The sequence below is a fragment of the Candoia aspera genome, chromosome 6, assembly GCF_035149785.1.
Source record: "Candoia aspera isolate rCanAsp1 chromosome 6, rCanAsp1.hap2, whole genome shotgun sequence".
Classification (NCBI taxonomy): Eukaryota; Metazoa; Chordata; class Lepidosauria; order Squamata; family Boidae; genus Candoia; species Candoia aspera.
The window spans coordinates 29,958,008-29,976,797 of record NC_086158.1 but is presented as its reverse complement, the minus strand read 5'-3'; the positions used below and the strand labels follow the sequence as shown (position 1 = coordinate 29,976,797).

Sequence of the window (18,790 nt, the reverse complement as noted above, 5' to 3'; positions counted from 1 at the left end):
TTGCTGTAAAGATCAGTTCATCCTGGATACTGTCACATAAGAGATGAAATAAGAGAATTCCATACGTTCCTATAGAAATTGCAATAGAGCAGTATATGGGCAATGGTTTCAACCTCCTCTGATCCCCAAAGGCAGACTTATTCCAGTAAGGGTGTTGTTGTTTATTCGTTTAGTCGCTTCCGACTCTTCGTGACTTCATGGACCAGCCCACGCCAGAGCTTCCTGTCGGTCGTCAACACCCCCAGCTCCCTCAGGGACGAGTCTGTCACCTCTAGAATATCATCCATCCACCTTGCCCTTGGTCGGCCCCTCTTCCTTTTGCCCTCCACTCTCCCGAGCATCAGCATCTTCTCCAGGGTGTCCTGTCTTCTCATTATGTGGCCAAAGTATTTCAGTTTGGCCTTTAATATCATTCCCTCAAGTGAGCAGTCTGGCTTTATTTCCTGGAGGATGGACTGGTTTGATCTTCGTGCAGTCCAAGGCACTCTCAGAATTTTCCTCCAACACCACAGTTCAAAAGCATCGATCTTCCTTCGCTCAGCCTTCCTTATGGTCCAGCTCTCGCAGCCATATGTTACTACGGGGAACACCATTGCTTTAACTATGCGGGCCTTTGTTGTCAGTGTGATGTCTCTGCTCTTGACTATTTTATTGAGATTTGTCATTGCTCTTCTTCCAAGGATTAAGCGTCTTCTGATTTCCTGACTGCAGTCAGCATCTGCAGTAATCTTCGCACCTAGGAATACAAAGTCTTTCACTGCTTCTACATTTTCTCCCTCTATTTGCCAGTTATCAATCAAGCTGGTTGCCATAATCTTGGTTTTTTTGAGGTTTAGCTGCAAACCAGCTTTTGCACTTTCTTCTTTCACCTTCATCATAAGGCTCCTCAGTTCCTCTTCGCTTTCAGCCATCAAAGTGGTATCATCTGCATATCTGAGATTGTTAATGTTTCTTCCAGAGATTTTAACTCCAGCCTTGGATTCCTCAAGGCCAGCTTGTCGCATGATGTGTTCTGCATACAAGTTGAATAGGTAGGGTGAGAGTATACAGCCCTGCCGTACTCCTTTCCCAATCGTAAACCAGTCTGTTGTTCCGTGATCTGTTCTTACTGTTGCTACTTGGTCGTTATACAGATTCTTCAGGAGGCAGACAAGATGACTTGGTATCCCCATACCACTAAGAACTTGCCACAATTTGTTATGGTCCACACAGTCAAAGGCTTTAGAATAGTCAATAAAACAGAAATAGATGTTTTTCTGAAACTCCCTGGCTTTTTCCATTATCCAGCGGATATTGGCAATTTGGTCTCTAGTTCCTCTGCCTTTTCTAAACCCAGCTTGTACATCTGGCAATTCTCGCTCCATGAACTGCTGAAGTCTACCTTGCAGGATCTTGAGCATTACCTTACTGGCATGTGAGATGAGTGCCACTGTTCGATAGTTTGAACATTCTTTAGTGTTTCCCTTTTTTGGTATGGGGATATAAGTTGATTTTTTCCAGTCTGATGGCCATTCTTGTGTTTTCCAAATTTGCTGGCATATAGCATGCATTACCTTGACAGCATCATCTTGCAAGATTTTGAACAGTTCAGCTGGGATGCCGTCGTCTCCTGTTGCCTTGTTATTAGCAATGCTTCTTAAGGCCCACTCAACCTCACTCTTCAGGATGTCTGGCTCTAGCTCACTGACCACACCGTCAAAGCTATCCCCGATATTGTTATCCTTCCTATACAGGTCTTCTGTATATTCTTGCCACCTTTTCTTGATCTCTTCTTCTTCTGTTAGGTCCTTGCCATCTTTGTTTTTGATCATACCCATTTTTGCCTGGAATTTACCTCCAATGTTTCTAATTTTCTGGAAGAGGTCTCTTGTCCTTCCTCTTCTATTGTCTTCTTCCACTTCCGCACATTGCTTGTTTAAAAATAATTCCTTATCTCTTCTGGCTAACCTCTGGAATTTTGCATTTAATTGGGCATATCTCCCCCTATCACTGTTGCCTTTTGCTTTCCTTCTTTCTTGGGCTACTTCTAGTGTCTCAGCAGACAGCCATTTTGCCTTCTTGGTTTTCTCTTTCTTTGGGATGTATTTTGTTGCTGCCTCCTGAACAATGCTGCCAACTTCTGTCCAGAGTTCTTCCGGGACCCTATCTACTAAGTCCAGTCCCTTAAATCTATTCTTCACCTCCACTGCATATTCCTTAGGAATATTAGTGAGCTCATATCTAGCTGATCTGTGGGTCTTCCCTAATCTCTTTAGTCTGATCCTAAATTGTGCAAGAAGAAGTTCGTGATCTGAACTACAGTCAGCTCCAGGCCTTGTTTTTACCGACTGTACAGATGTCCGCCACCTTTGGCTGCAAAGGATGTAATCAATCTGATTTCGGTGTTGTCCATCTGGTGAAGTCCATGTATAAAGCCGTCTCTTAGGTTGTTGGAAGAGAGTGTTTGTTATGCAGAGTGAATTGTCTTGGCAAAATTCTATCAGCCTATGTCCTGCTTCATTTTGTTCTCCCAGACCATACTTACCTGTAATTCGAGGTGTCATTTGACTGCCCACCTTAGCATTCCAGTCTCCTGTGATGAAAATAACATCTCTTTTAGGCGTGTTGTCCAGTAGGTGCTGCAGATCCTCATAGAACTGCTCTACTTCAGCTTCTTCAGCATTTGTGGTTGGGGCGTATATTTGGATCACTGTGATGTTAGATGGCTTGCCCTGAATTCGAATTGAGATCATTCTGTCGTTTTTTGGATTGTATCCAAGCACTGCTTTAGCCACTTTACTATTAATTATGAAGGCTACTCCATTTCTTCTGTGGTCCTCTTGTCCACAGTAGTAGATCTGGTGGTCATTTGATGTGAAGTGGCCCATTTCAGTTCACTGACGCCCAGAATGTCTATCTTTAATCTTGACATCTCACCAATAACCACATCCAATTTGCCCTGGTTCATAGATCTTACATTCCAGGTTCCAATGGTGTGTTGATCCTTAGAACATCGGATTCGCCGTTCACCACCAGCACCGTCGGCCGCTAGCCGTCCTTTCGGCTTTGAGCTAGCTGCGTCATCACGTCTGGGGCTAGTTGAGCTCATCCTCTGTTCCTCCCCAGTAGCATTTTGACCATCTTCCGACCTGGGGGTCTCACCTTCCGATGGTATACCGACATATCTCTGGTTGTACTGATCCATTTAGTTTTCACGGCAAGAATACTGGGGTGGGTTGCCATTACCTTCCCCAGGGATCGCATTTAGTCTGACCTCTCTGTCATGACCTTCCCGTCTTGGGTGGCCCTTCACGGTTTAGCTCATGGCATCATTGAGGTGCTCAAGCTCCAGCACCACGACAAGGTAACGATCCTTTGCTGAAGCCAGTAAGGGTAGTTTGGAGTATTTGCTCATTAGGAGCACTGATGGCAACACATTATGTTGTGCCCAGACAAAGTCTTTCCACAATCTGGGAAAGGTGAGAGATGTGTTCCATTTAAGAACTGAGTTAATATTTTGGCTTTTAAAAGTTTTTAAGAGTGGCAAGAACTATTCTCCACCATTGGAGAAAAAGAATGTCTAATAGCGAGAGAAAACTATAATGCTGCCTGAGAGGCATACTCATGATGTGCTTTCATGATCCTTTGATGTTGAAGACCATTGCAAGGTATTTAAAGGTGTGAACCTGTTCAATCTTAATCCCCTCTTAAAAATCGTATAAATAAATACAGCCCGCTGGTTGGGATTCAGTTTTATTTCTTCTGGTAGAATTTGGTCAATGACTTGAATTGTCCCATCTTCAGAAGTCTAATTGGTTTAATATTTCTGATAGCAAGACTAGGGCCATGTTTCAAGTTCCACTAGTCCTGTTTGATCTTATAAAGGGGGAGTGATAGTTTTATAGCTCTTCTCATTTGTCAGACTGATTTCTTTTAAAGAGTCTTTCAAAATAGCTATTATGAGGTATGTACTACAAGCAAAATTTACCTGTGTATAGAGTCCTCATCTGGTGTTGAACATTATTTATCATTGCACAGGGTCCCAGGGCCTAGTTCCAGGTTGATTTCTCCAGTGATGAATTGTTGACATCTTCCTCAGAAAGTGGTTGAATATTAATAGAAGAGGGAGATTCCCAGATTATAATTGCTTTAGATCTGCTGTGCATCATGTGAGTGGTGGAAAAATACTCAGTTTCTTTCCTGGTAGTCATAAGCTCATCAGTTGTTTAGTAGCCTGTCCATCTGTCTGCTCAGCAGTGTGCCCTCAATTCCATCAACTGTGTTTATGATTTCAGAAGACTCTAGTTATATCTTCTTTTCTCAGTTTTGATAAGGAATGGAGCCTTCAGCTAAAGTTAAAGTCAGGTAAAGGAGTGAGCTATCTAAAATCCTTGGTTTTCTGCACATTATCTGAAGCTTATTCAAAGGACTGCTATTTCAGCACCATCTAGCCCCTCCTTCCTTATTCAGGGAGGAAATCCTGGGAGAAGTCTGGGCTGAAGCTGGACAAGAGTAGGGGTTTACTATCTCAAAGTTTAAAAAAGCAGTTTTACATTTATTTTTGTAACATGTCTTTTTAAAAAATAAAACTTTTTTTTCTGTGTTGAGATCGTTTGTTGAGAAGGAGAAGAGTTGAATCTTGTCATCACATTTCTCTGCACAACTCACTATTGAAAATTACTTCGTTGTTTGCATTTTTGCCTTGTAATTGCTACAAGGACAGTACAAATTGTGGCAGCCCTATCTCACTCACACACTGGGGCTAGGGATAGATGGCAAAACAAAGTATCCTTGGAAGAGAGGTGGTGGCAGCACAAGCACTGTCATTCCAAAGGAGCACTGGTTTTTTCCTACCCTGAGTCTGTATATTCTCTGTGTGACTTTGGGGAGACTTTGATGTGTGCAGAGCATTCAATATCTATAGCTATCGCACATAATTTTTCAGGCATACTGTCACTTTGTTACCCTTTACTCCATTTATTGGTTGGGGTCAGAGTGGTAGTGGGGAGACTTAGAGCCTGCTATTCATTAGTTTGCCACAACAAGAAGGCTTTCTACATGCAGGACTGCTAGGTGGACCACATAAATGACCTCTGCTGAACTATACAGATTGAACACCTTTTCTTTTGTGAAGGGAGACTTGTGGAGAAAAGTGCTACAACACTCTTCCCTCATTTGTTTTACCCACTATCATTACCACTTCCTAGATATTAGGTTACATATGCACACTCCAGTGTTGCCTATCTCTTCACACTAAACTGAAAATAACATTAACAAAATAGCTCTTACGAAAGACTTGTTTATTGAATTGAGTTGCCACTGTGGCATAGCTGTGGTTACAAAATAACCATAGACATGAAAGTGAACTAACATCGCTGGATGTAGCATACTAGTGGGACTTTTGTGGGTTCCAAAGATACTATTGTAAATAAATAATTTTTTTAGAGGCTGGTGCTTTGCTTTATAATTGGATGATTTATTTTTCATTAAATCAAGGGAACAAGCAGTGGCACTGAGAAAGACGTTTAGTGATCATTCTCTAATTCATCAGTATCTGACTCCTCTTTGTCATGCCTGTTAATTCAAGCTCTCTTCCCTGCATCTCTTCCTTACTGTACTAGGAACAATTAGGGAAGGATTACTTCCTCTCCTCCTTTCTCCTTTCCTCTGCCTTATGGACTTCTCAGGTATCTGAGAATATCAGTTCAACCATGGGATGAAACTGGGCAGAGTCTATCAGCCTAGAAGCAAAAATGTGGGTCACAAGGTCCCTCCTTTTCTGAGCAAAATGGAAGTTAATGCATTGTTCAATTTCTGTTATACCAAGCCAGCTGAAACTGTTTAGATAATATCCAGTGTTCCATTTTCAAAGTTCTTAAATAATACATAAATAAACATAAACAATTGTGCTGTTGCCCTTTTTTCTCTTCTAAATGAATTGTTGGTTGTTGAATAGAGCTATTTTCTTTTTCAGATGTTTCAAGTGATACATGTTGAGAAACCACTCTATGTGCAGGCAAATAATTGTGTGGAGGCTAGTGAGTGGATAGAAGCTCTCTGTAGAGTGAGTAGATGCAACCAAAAGAGATTGAGTGTCTACCACCCATCTGCTTTTTTGAATGGAAATTGGCTTTGCTGTAAAGCCACATTAGAGAACACAGTGGGCTGTATGCCATGTACTGCGTAAGTAACATCTGCAAGAAAAATAATATGTGATTGTTTTTGACTAGACATAATTTTGCTTATATTGCTGTAGCTTAGGTTATTTATTGCCATATCTAGTCACCAAAGGGAGATTCATATCAGAATTATGCATCTGCTTGACATCAGCAAGTGCCTCTGAACATTATTAGATTTGAAAACATACACATTCATATTGATGCCAGCTATTCATCAGTTCTGATTATGAAATAACATAGATTATTAATCCTATAATAAGTGAATTTATTTCAGTTGTCATTTGGAAATGGCAGCTTTTGTTCTTTGCATCCTGAGTGTGTATTAATACAATATCCTGCCTGCCTGCCTGCCTGCCTTTATATGCCACTGCCTCCTAGGACCCTAGGCAGCTCACAAGAAAATCCACCAGAAACATCATAATATACTATAAAAAAACAACAAAAACTTATTATAAATACAAAGTAAAAAATTGTATGCCCTCCAAAATATGTTTATTGGTAGAAGCAAGGATGGTTTGCAGGGAAGGAGAGAGATACTGAATGGGCTTGGCATAAATTAGATCTAACAATATTTCCTTCTCATTTCAAGCTTTTGATATTTTTGGTTTCATATTTCTTACTCTCTCTGCTTTATATAATGTTGCTTACCCAAAAGGCAATAACATGATGGTTGTATGTGTATGTATGTATCTAACTTTCAATCTTATTTCTGCTTATTCTTTACTAAAAAGATGGTTGCTTGATGCTTGTTCAGTGAGCATTTCTCTGCCAGTTACAGAATGGAAAATGATTTGATGCATTTCCTATTTTTTACCGTAATCTTATATTGTCCCAGCATCAAATAATATGAGTGTTGTCTACATGATTATTGCATCATATTATGAATTTAAAAGTTGCAATTGATTAGCTTAACAGATGGGTTTGCTACAGCTTTATGGGGTGGTTTGATATCTGTGAAACAGGTTAATTAATTTTGGCTTCAGGTAGGCCACATATTAAGAACACTTACCTATCATGATACAGCTATAAGTATAAATGATCTAGATGTTTTGCAAATCTGCACTGCTTGTTTGCTTGTTTACACTTAAGTTTGTGAAGTTGACCATTTCAAAAATTTGCTGCATAATGTATTACTCCAAGGAGATAGTAGTGCCCTGTACGTTCATGCTGAGTTTTATATCACATTTTAGGAATATTTGTTTAAATGTAACTATTTGGATTTGTATATGCATTAATACATAGCTAGTTAAGCTCCTTTAAAAATAACCTATTTTCCAAAATGAAGAAATATACACTTATTTATTTATTTATTTATTTATATTTCTAATTGAAGAGGTGTACCTGCTGACATTCAGATAGAAATAGATGGAGATCGAGAGACAGAGAGAATCTACTCACTCTTTGCTATCAGTATGCCAAAGCTCCAGAAAATGCAAGGTATGAAAGACTTATTTGTCAAAGTAACGCAGTCCAATTTGTAATATTAATAAAGGGGCCATTAGCTGTTGTCCAAATCTGAAATCTCATGTCCCTTCCAGATAATTTTAAGATACAATGGGTTGGCTCAAAATCACATGGAACAAGAATGGTACAGTTAAACTTCTTCCAGACTTTTCCCAGCTCCTCTTCTCCCCCAGCACCGCAGTCCCCCATATTCATTTGGAAGTCCCTGGTCCTTGGGAGCTTTTTGAAAAGGATATGGGGCTTTATTAGGTATATAAGAGAATTGAGAAGTTGGCTTCTGCTAGGCCTTTGTCTGCATTCCATCCATCGTAAACATGGTTACGTCTTTCAAGTATTAAACAGAGGAAAACTCTTCACTTAATATCTTTCAATTATTTAAGATATGATTCTCAAAGTATCCTACCAGTGTACATCTCAGTTACTGCATATCTGTTAATAGAGTAAACCCTAAATTTAATAAGCTAGTTAGTGGGAGGGAAGGGTGTCTGTTGAAGATGAATGTTCATTAAATCCAAATAGGTTTTCTTTGAGCCTGTCCAACCAGCCATAGCAGTTGTGGAAGTGGTGTATGTGATTTCAAAGGCCCTAGTAGATCTAAGCCATGGCAAATCGAAAAAAGGGTATTGTTATGGAAATTGCTGGTGAAGAAGAGGGGGGCCCTCTCCAGGGGGAAAAATGCACACACAGTACTGATTCTCTTTGCCTCCCTATCAAGAGATCCAGAAAGGAACCGCCTTAGCCTTCTGAGCTTTTCTGGTAGGAATTGCTGGTACTTTCTCAGTTTAGCAGGATTTTGTATTGTAGAGCAGACCAATAAACACTAGAGCTAAAACTTCTGATCTCAGCATGGTTCTTCGCTCTATATCCTGACAGGTATTACAAGCATTCTCCAAGTAGCAAATGTGGGATTGCAGAACCAGGGAGTGACTATATTTGATGTTCATTATTTGGGAACCAAGTTTTATCCAGCTGGGCTGCTGCTGCTTTTATCATGTACTTTAGGTTAGATTTTATGTATTATATAAGTCTGCTAATCCAAGGTCCATTAAATCAAGAGATTACATAACTCAGTGCCATCTTCTGGATTTACAGACTTGATAGAACTTATAGACTTATGATAGAGGAACATAACAATGAGCCTTTTGGTCCTTTTATTTTTTTCATGGAAAAGTTTGTTCTTATCAACCCAGATAACAAATAATTTAAATTGTTTAATTTACGTTGATGAATTAATAGGGAACAATTTTCTCTTATGCCCAGAAATACCCTTCTTCATTATTTTAAACATCAGCACTTATGATAAAAGCCTTATGTCTGAAAATGTAGAACAGCAGAAGTTTGTTTCTTGAATATTTAAAGCTTGCATAATACTCTGGTATATGCTTACTTCTAGAGGCTTGTGGAAGCATAGCAGTCTACCAAGGTCCACAGAAAGAGCCAAATGATTATTCTAATTTCAAAATTGAGGACTCAGTAGCAACTTTTCAAACTCTTCAGCAAATAATATCAATTGTAGAACAATTGAACATACATCATGATAGATATCGGCAAAAAAGATCATCTAGCGCTAAATATGGCAGTGAGTAAGTATTGTGGGTAGTTCTACCATTACAACAGGTTTGTGTTTTAACAAATGGCAACTATATGTTAACATCATTTTGTGACCACATAGTCTTCTAATGCATTACTATGTATTATTCAAAACTGCTAAGATAAATTATGACAATGAGTTTTACTTCAAAATTAGTTGAACTAAATGTTATCATATCATTATTAGCTATATATTTAACATAGATGAGTTGCAATCCTTTCAGATTATGGGGCAGGTGATTAGAGATCAGGCAAGTGGATTTTGTCCTATACAACATATTGGAAGACGTCAGTTAGGAAGAGAGTTAAATCTGAAGGAGATTGACAAATTTGCTGCAATAAAATGAGCATATCACAACTAAATGCATTCCTTATCAATACCAAACTAATTTTAACTGAATATGACTAGTTTTTAGAAATAGGATATGTTTAGAACTTGGAGTTGTAATGCAAGAACACACCCTTCATTCTGCAAATCTTAACACAGTAAAACCTTGATTTAATGGACTAATTGGGAGAGGAAGTTTCAGTATTCCCAACTGTCTCTTAGTTGTGAAAATACATTATTTGCCCCAGTTTTATCTCATTTCCATAGGGATGTCATTATGCAAAGTATATAAATTGCCTCAAATGTCATAAAATTAAGATAACATTCAAGTAAATTTGGCTTCCTCATCCAGACTATGTAGAATGCAGCAGACCTTTTCTTATTTGTGGGGGATGCCTAGGTGGATATTTGGTCTGTTGCATCAGTGCTCAAAACTGCTCAGTGGGGATCTATAAAATTGAGGTTTTACTGTGGTCAGAAAACACAACACTAATTGTAAGTGAAAAAAATAATTTTTAATAGACTGTTTTTACCAAATAGATATGGTTCTCTTTTCTTTTCTAGAGAAAACCCAATTGTTGGAAAAATTTCCTAACCAAAGACACTGCAATAGAGATGGACTTTGAAGGAAAGGGAGTAATTTTCACTCTTTAAAAAGAAATTGGTTATGTGATTATTCAATGAATTTAAGAATATAGCTGCGAATTAGCTGCATTCATGGGCTATTTAATATTTAACAGTGGAAAGAAGAGCGTGGAATCAGAATTCTGCAGGGATAAGGGAAAGCATGTACATATTGTTGAAAGAAATTAAAGTTCAGAAGATGCAAGTAAACAAGGTATCTAAAGTTGGAAAGATCTTCTAAAGAAATAAGCTTTCTAAGGAAGAAAACAACTACGACCTTCAGTTGGGATTTAATCTGCCAGGATAATCATCAGTTTCTATGACCATCATTACTATTTTCTGGACAGTACTCTTGGCAAAGAAATTCTGACAGGATTTGAAGCTTTACATTCAGTGCACAGCCACTTTTATAACTTCCTTTCTTAATCTACAGTAGAAATGTTGCTTTTTTAAAGAAAGAAAGAAAATGATGGTACTTTTTCAAAATGTGCATTGACAATTAGCAATGTTAGGTTATTTAAGTGATATCACTGAAACAGGACAAGTCAGGGAATTTATATGTCTTGTTTACAATTGGAGTGAATAGTGAAAGGTATGATATGGAACCATTGTGTTTTTCTTTTTGAAATTATACATTATTAGTATTTTTAGTGATTAGGGTTGGGGGGAAGGGAATATAAGAATTTAATGCTGTTCAAATAATACTATAGCTGAATACCAAGTGGCATATCTTTATCAATACTTTTTAAAAAATGCCTAAAGGTAGACAGTATATGGTGAACATTGCCATATCTAGTTGTAACTAGCTGTTTATGAAAATCACTCCAAGCACTTTACATATCTGGTTAGCCCCAGATTATAATTCTAGATACTTTATAGTATCTAATCATTATGATCAGTTGAATGATCACTACTGTGGCTTAAAACAATACTTTTATGAAATTTTATATCTATGGTATTTTTTACTTGCCAAGTAAAGTTTTGAACTAAGCTTTACCCTTAAAAACTCTTAATCTTGCCTTGTATTTGTACTCATAGGCTGATAAAAAGATTGGTATGTAATAAATATGAACAAACTAACACTTGGGAGAAGAAAAGGCTAAGTTTTTAAAATCAGTATTATACAAAGTCACCAGGAGTCAAGCTTAATCAAAAGAGACTTTATCTTTTCATTACTGAATGTGGTACTACAGAAGACTCAACTTGGGAGCAATTTGCTAAGCACTATAAAAATCAGTGTATTTCCACTGAAGTCACATTCAAGATATCTGTCCATTGGTCTCCTTACCTTTTAATACTGTTATTTGCCACCATTAACTAAGACTGTTTTCACTGTTTGATAGAAATATGGAATAATGATATTTAAAAGATAAAACTGTCTTAAATATTACATGAGTTCTAATAGTATTATGCTAGCAAAATAAATTCAAAGATCTTGCCATTAAATTAAATAGTCTGATCCTGAATCTGGATTAACCTGCAAATAAACGCACCTAATAGGACTTCTTTTTCTTTCCTGATAAGTAGTATCCATGCCTTATCACTAAATGTTTTTTGATACTTTTGTTAAATAATTTGCTATGAGGCATAGATATGGAGCCTCATTAAAAAGCAAGTTCACTGGGTATATGAATCTGTCAATGCAGATCATGGATTTTGAGTAAAATGTAAAGGAAACTATAATGATTTAGTGACAGAATGAATGGCACAGACTGTATAATAACACAAGAGATACAAATCTAGAAAAAACATTACAACTAGACTATAGCTGGTAAATATAAAGCAAAATGCAAGAGTGATGCAGAAAAGACTCATAACGGAAAATCGTGTCCATGTCACCTGGTTTTGAGCTTGGGTGTCTACTTTTTTTGCAAAATACCAGAAAAATTACACTTTCATTCATACACATATACACTCATATAGATATATACACATGCTTTAACACATGTGGGAATCTCCTTCTAAGCTATTATTAGTATAAGAAAAAATGAAAAATATTAATTATATGCATAATTTAAGTATGGAGATAAATAATCCTTTCAGTTTAAAAAAGAAACTGGATCCTAGAGGAAGTGTTACAAGTTCATAGATAACTGTAAGTCTCATCATCCATGGACAAAAAAAAAGAGATCCACCCATAGAAATTTTCCACAGGTGGCAATGAAGCTTCCATCACCAGGCTTCCCTTTCACTCCTTTCCCTAGACTGCCAAATAGGAGACAGTCATGAGTCAACCGAAAATCTGGTAGATTGTAGGCCCCCTGTTTATGAGTATGTGCCCAAACAGAGCCAGAAAACTACCAGCCCAAGAGCTATTTTACACCTGTTTACAGCATTTGACAGTAAGAAAAACATTATTTCCATCCCTGATTATACCAAATCAATAGGATATAGTAAATGTGAGTTCCTCTGCCCTGAATAACTGTACTCCTACACCAACTTAAGATTGCTCTATCCAAATATTTATGCTATAGAAATGAAAGCCTTATTTTGTCCTGAAAAATCTTGCATTTGAATAATGAATGAAAATAATATACAAGCATTGGGACTGCATTTTGTCTCCTTTTAGCAGGATTTTTTGATTACATACATCTGTGTAATTGTAATACAAGAATATATATATAGAAGCCCAGCCAGCCAGCTGCAAAGTATCTTTTCCACCTCAAATAACTAACGTGCTGTTGAGTATTTAGTGTCCAATGTGGGGGAGGAGGCGAAGTTGACTTCCCCCTAAGTATTTATCTAAAAAAGTGTTTGTGCATTTATGTTGGGGTTTCCTCAGTCCTGTAAACACATGTGGAAGATGACAGTTTGACAATCTAAGGACTTCGATAACTATTGACCATTGGTATATATGATTGACTTGGATTATCATCTGAGGCTTTCAAACAATCCGTAGTTACAATTTTGAGATATTTGCTTATATACTGAATTATAGCATTACTTTGTTCCATCATCACTGTGTCATTCATTCTGTTGTAATATTGGTTGAAGTAGGTACTTTAGTAACCACATAAATGTAAGGTGCTACTCAATTCATACTGTTACTGGTATTCATTCCACTTACCCTTTTGATTCCTGATCACGATGCTTGCAAAAGTTATTCCCTTTTTTTATAATAGGACTTGCAGTGAGTGTACCAATACCATCTCAGAAAGCATGACATTTAGTATTGAGAGTTTCACTCTGCAAATAGTATTAAAAGGTTGTACGTATATAATAGTTATAATTAAAGAAATTAGAACTATGTTTAGTTTGGGCATTGTTGCCTATATGTTACCAGCTTCGTGAAGTAATTGTTGAGGGCAATTAGTGTGAAGGATTTCTAGAGAGACAGAGATGAAGATAAAGGCCCAAGAAGATACTCTAAAAGGTATGCTCTGACTGGACTCTGCTCTCCTCTATCACCTTCCACCAAAGGACTAGTTCTACCATCCAAATGCCCTGTAGGAAGGATGCCGGGATTTTTTTTTAACAATTATTTATTTGGTTTTTTATTTATGGTTGCTGATACTGCTTGCAATCTGCCTTGTAGAATATTTATCTTGAAAGTCGGATATAAATAATTGTCATGAGAAATAGTATTATCCCACCAAAATCATGACTGATTTTTGGGCTTTGTGCAGGCTTCATGCTTGTGGATGGGTTCATACATTAATATTGTGCTGAAATCAGCCTTATTGTTAATGAGTTTTCCCCCTGCAAACAAGCTCATCTTTTCTATCTTACCATATTTGAGAATTTATTTTGTGTTTATCTTCCTGGTAGGTTTTTTTAGCTTTCATATTATAGTTGGCAAAAGGTGTTTTCCATTTTACCTATCTGCATTGCAGTGAAGCCTCCCTGGCTGTCAAACATTGCAGTCCAAACATTGCAATCTCATGAAAGCTGGTAAGCTGCAAACTGCAGAACAGATGGTTATATAGTGACGGACAGGGCATTCACAGATACCCTGTGACCATCACAGCTCAGTAAGTATGAAAACCACTCTACCCAAGTAAATTTCACCAAAATTCTCTCTGAAATAAATTTGGAAAGAAAATTATTTTATTAAATTGAATTAGAACTGGGGGGGATCAAAATTTTCAACGTGGTTTCAGTATAGTGCTAAATGAAACTTACTTCCTATTTAGATTGCAGTGTGCTACCCACTATTCACGAAGAGTCTAGTGTATATTTCTCATACAGTAATTCATTCTTTCCTCTATTTACCAGAATTCCTGGTTGCAAATTGACTAGGTTGTTGAGCAAATGATGCACACTATCCTTGTTTTTGTATGATGCCCTTTTTTTATATGTATGTAAAGTATACTTATCTGTAAGAGGTAGAAGAAAGATAAAATTAAAGGACTTCTGTGGACTATCTGCTTGTTCTCCCAGGGTTGGGGGCACAGCAGTAGCATCTAAAGCAGAGTAGTGTCCTTAAAGTCTTCATCCCAATTTTAACTTGCAGGCTTTACATCAATGTTTTACAAATGTCAGCATGGCCTTATTGGCCAAGAAAGAAATGTTTAATCACATTCAATAATTATTTTCATTTGACAAACCAGATTTATAACATATTATTACAGGAAAAAAAGCACTTTTAAAACATAAGGTACCACATTGTGCCAATAAAATTTTGAAGCAGTGAAAATCAACAGAGCAGCACTGAAACAGTTTAAATTTCCACATACAGTACCATATCAGTGTTGGATACATGTCCAAGTGCCAGATATAATTCTAGATCTGCCCATGCATTTTTTTTTCGCAATTGTATATTTCATATGCAGTAGAAAATCCTACATTACATTTTGTACAAATAGGTGAGAAATATTGAGAGGAGTTTCTATTTGGAGTAGCCCTGAGATGTCTGCTCACTACTTAGATTTGGTTGGCAATGTAAATTTAACAATGTATTTAAATTTGTTAACAATGGTATATTGAATGTGTTTTATTTAAAGTTTATTTTCTTAACAAAGTATTAAAGTACAGTAGAATTGTTTGAAACTTGAATATTGCAGTTTATTTTAATAAGTTCATTCATTTTCTTAAGTATATAAAATGTAGATGAAATTTCTTCATGTATGGATGTTTAAAATTATTTCACGTCATCCTCTGTCTTATCAAAGAGGCCAATATGCTACTGAAATCAAAGTCAAATTACATAACTATTTTCACTAAAATCTTCTGTTGCATGATAAAGTATTTTGCCAAGACTTAACTTTATGACAATTCAAATGGACTAAGCAACTTGTAAGATAAACTGGGATTTTATTCATTAAAACCATCAGAATTGCTTTAAAACAGCTATGACTTTGTACAAGTAATAATTGACAAACATAAACTAAACATTTCCTTAGCAAAATACATTTCTTCAGGATTATAGTTATAAAGGAGTTAAGAAATATTTGCAGTGTGCACATACCACTGTGATACAAACATAATCAATTGAGTAATGCTGCACTATATTTAAATCTGGGTTCAGAAGATTACATGTCTTTATTGGAGATGCTCAGCACTATTGAAGATGCTTTGTAATCTAGAGAGTTCCTGTTGCAGTAAATAGTACTGGTTTAAATAGACAAGGATCTCATTTAGTTAAGACTGAATCTCAGGTTCATGGATGTAGTGTGTTGGTTGTCCTCCTAGCACATAGTCCCATGCCCTGAATTACCATGTCATCTCCTTCCATGTACAGTATCCCATTCAATGTTACTGAAGTAGCATGAGGTGTCACCATGGGAGACTGTAATTTCCATTTACTTCAACAAGGGCATCAAATGTCATCATTTAACCTTTAATTTACTCTCTTTACAAACTTTGCTCAGTTTATTGGATGATGGTTCAATTAATTAACATTCATATACTGGAATACTTTTAATGTTTAATTTTCAGTGTTCTAAAACATCTTCCAATCAAATATCTGCATGTAAAGATGGTTCTAGCTGGGTGGATAATGGGATCTGAAAGTAGAATGAGGCTATTTCAGGTACATATGAAGCCCTTGAATTATTTGTCATAATAAACTAGAATTTGTTTTTATCACTTCCATCCTCTACATCAGGGTTCCCCAAAGGGTCGATGGGACTACCCAAGGTTGATGATGATGTTAGTACTATTAAAGTAGTATGAGGGGTCAATGAACAATCTGAAAGTTCATGAAGGGGTTGATGAGCTGAAGAGTTTGGGGACCCCTTCTCTATGTACTTGATTTCAGCTTACTATTTGAATTTGCTCCTTGGAGTTACTGAAGGCTACAAATCATTGAACTCCAAGTTGTTTATGGTCATTCAAAAAGCTGTGGGGGAAAAACTGAGTAAGTAAAATTTCCTTCTCCAATTTGATAAATTAAGGCATTGTGTCCCTCTATACTTGCCAGTCTTATCTGCATATGAAGGATCAGACATCACCATTGAGTTTGGGTACTTCCTTACATTTGTTCCTTGAACACAGGCATGTTTGGGGACAGTAGATGTCACTTGTTCGAACAGAAATATACTCTCACCATTGCTGAATAGAATTAAAGTTGCCTAAGAAATGCTTCTCTGTTGAGAGATGCATTATAGCTGCAGGTCTTTTGGTTCATTTGGTGATGTAGTTGGTAAAAAAAAGGGAGGAGGAAATGTGCTTCAGACAATATCAATGCAGAGTTCATTGTCTGGATTCTAAGCCATTATTCTAGACAACCTCCAGATAGCAAAGATTTCAATGGGTGTTGATTTTTGTAGCCTACATCTAGTAGCCCTACATTATGCCTTCACTGTTCCAGCTAGGTGTGTTATGGGGATAGGTCTGCAATTCTGTAAATTACACTTAAGTAATAATTAGCTTTTTTTCTATATTAGCCATGTTCTAATATTGTATGCTTTCATTCTAATTTCATCTAACCAACCAGCTCAGAGCTGGGTTATAACTGGATTATAAATTATGAATAGCCTGGGCACCAAAGACACTAAAGCTTTAAAATATTGGTGAGAATTACAAAGATGGAAAATATAAAATTGTCAGGTTAAAGGAAAAAGGCTATTTTCCTAGTATCTTAAAGGACCCTATTCAGGGGGAGAACTGGATGGGGAATATCGTAGCCAGGAATTCTTTCTTTTGCCAAAACTGCCTAAGTCTACAACAAGAACAACAAAACCTGTCTGTAAGAGGTCCCTAGCTCCCTAGTACCTTGAATATTGAAATAAGTGAAAGGAACCTTAGGAAATAGACTGTTTGTCCCATGTAAAGAACTTTGCATTTGGGATGTTCTTATAAATGGTAGATAATTTGTTCTTCCCTGTTCTAAATCTAGCTAATGGAAGCTCATTAGTTCTGGAAAGAGTAGAGGAAAATCTGATGCATTTTGCTATTTGCTTTAGTGGACACTATTTTGGTAACTCTTTAAACATTTCTTGTAGAAATGAGCCTTAAGATATGTGTTCTTAAGTTCAACCCATCTATTTTGCTTTCACCTCCCACAACCTCTCCAAGGATGACATTTCTGGTTTTTCCTTCTGGGGATATGCCCCCACATCATCCCATCCCATGAGATTTTATAAGGTCAGGTTTAAAAAAAAGAAAGAATACAGCCTTTGTCCACAAAAGTTTTCCAGTTCATGGTTTTCAGAGTGTTTTGACTGAGAAATGGTCGACACTGCTAAAGGCTTAACGAACACTGCAGCAAAAGCATACATTTTATTCCAGGGTGGCTTTTAATTAATTATAGAGTCTATGCTAACAATTTAAGAATAAGGGAAGGTTAGAAGAAACAATAGTGGGTGTTTGTGTTAAAGATTAATTATGTTCGTGATTACGTTCATAGTTAAACTATCACATTACTGAATTTGTTGAGTTTAACCCATTTGATATACCAGAATTAAAGAAAAATACTTTCAAACCACCAACACCATTGATAAATACTTTTTTTCATGCACTGAGGCTATCATCCTACAGCTGGATGGATGCACCATTTATCCATTTTACAAATTAGAATAATGCATCATGTAGTAAATCTCTGGATTAGACAGATTTGGAAAGACTGTATGATTTATCTTGGATTTATTTTGTTCTTCAGTTGCAGCCTAAAGAAACTTTAGGCTATAATAACAAATATCACAAAGTAATTTTAACTAGTTTCCATGAATGTAATGAGCAATTCTTAGAAAATACAAGCTAGCACTCAAATCTGAAAGCATTATCTATTATTGGATGTTACAGACATGCAAAGGAAAAATATAATTAGTAATCAATAGTTCCTTCTCCTTCTAAGCCTGTTTAATAGCAAATGCGTTTAAATTCATCTTGAGTTTATTTTTAATCCATATATCATACATTTTAATCCATGTATCATACACGTTTTACATTAGGAATTATTTTTGTTGGGGAGAGTCAAAAAGTTTTCTAGTTATATTAAGCTTTCTTTTGTTTTTCACTGACAGTAATCAGGAAAACATGCTTTTCATTGTTTTGATATCACATTTTGGTTATGGAATATCAGGGGACTTTAGTAGTCACAAAAATAAGTGGGGATTTTTTTTCCTCCTTCCCTATGACTTTTGTTACAGACTTGGGTCACTTCTTGGGCTCAGTGCTCAGTATTGGCCCACAAGGATCCACAGTATCTTGAGGGACCCATATTGTCTACATGAACCTACATTCT

General features: G+C 36.7%; 1 protein-coding gene across 3 annotated transcripts in view; it reads left to right on the top strand.

Moving 5' to 3' along the window:
* RASA2 (RAS p21 protein activator 2) overlaps positions 1-15,159 on the top strand; it is a 57,249-nt gene extending 42,090 nt beyond the window's left edge. For all 3 annotated transcript variants that reach the window (XM_063306657.1, XM_063306654.1, XM_063306655.1), the window contains exons 21-24: positions 5,954-6,162; positions 7,492-7,595; positions 9,016-9,205; positions 10,105-15,159. In XM_063306657.1, the coding sequence (XP_063162727.1) occupies positions 5,954-6,162; positions 7,492-7,595; positions 9,016-9,205; positions 10,105-10,135 (534 nt within the window). In that variant the 3' untranslated portion in view covers positions 10,136-15,159. The remainder of the gene's footprint in view (positions 1-5,953; positions 6,163-7,491; positions 7,596-9,015; positions 9,206-10,104) is intronic.
* The last annotated feature ends 3,631 nt before the right edge of the window (positions 15,160-18,790 follow it).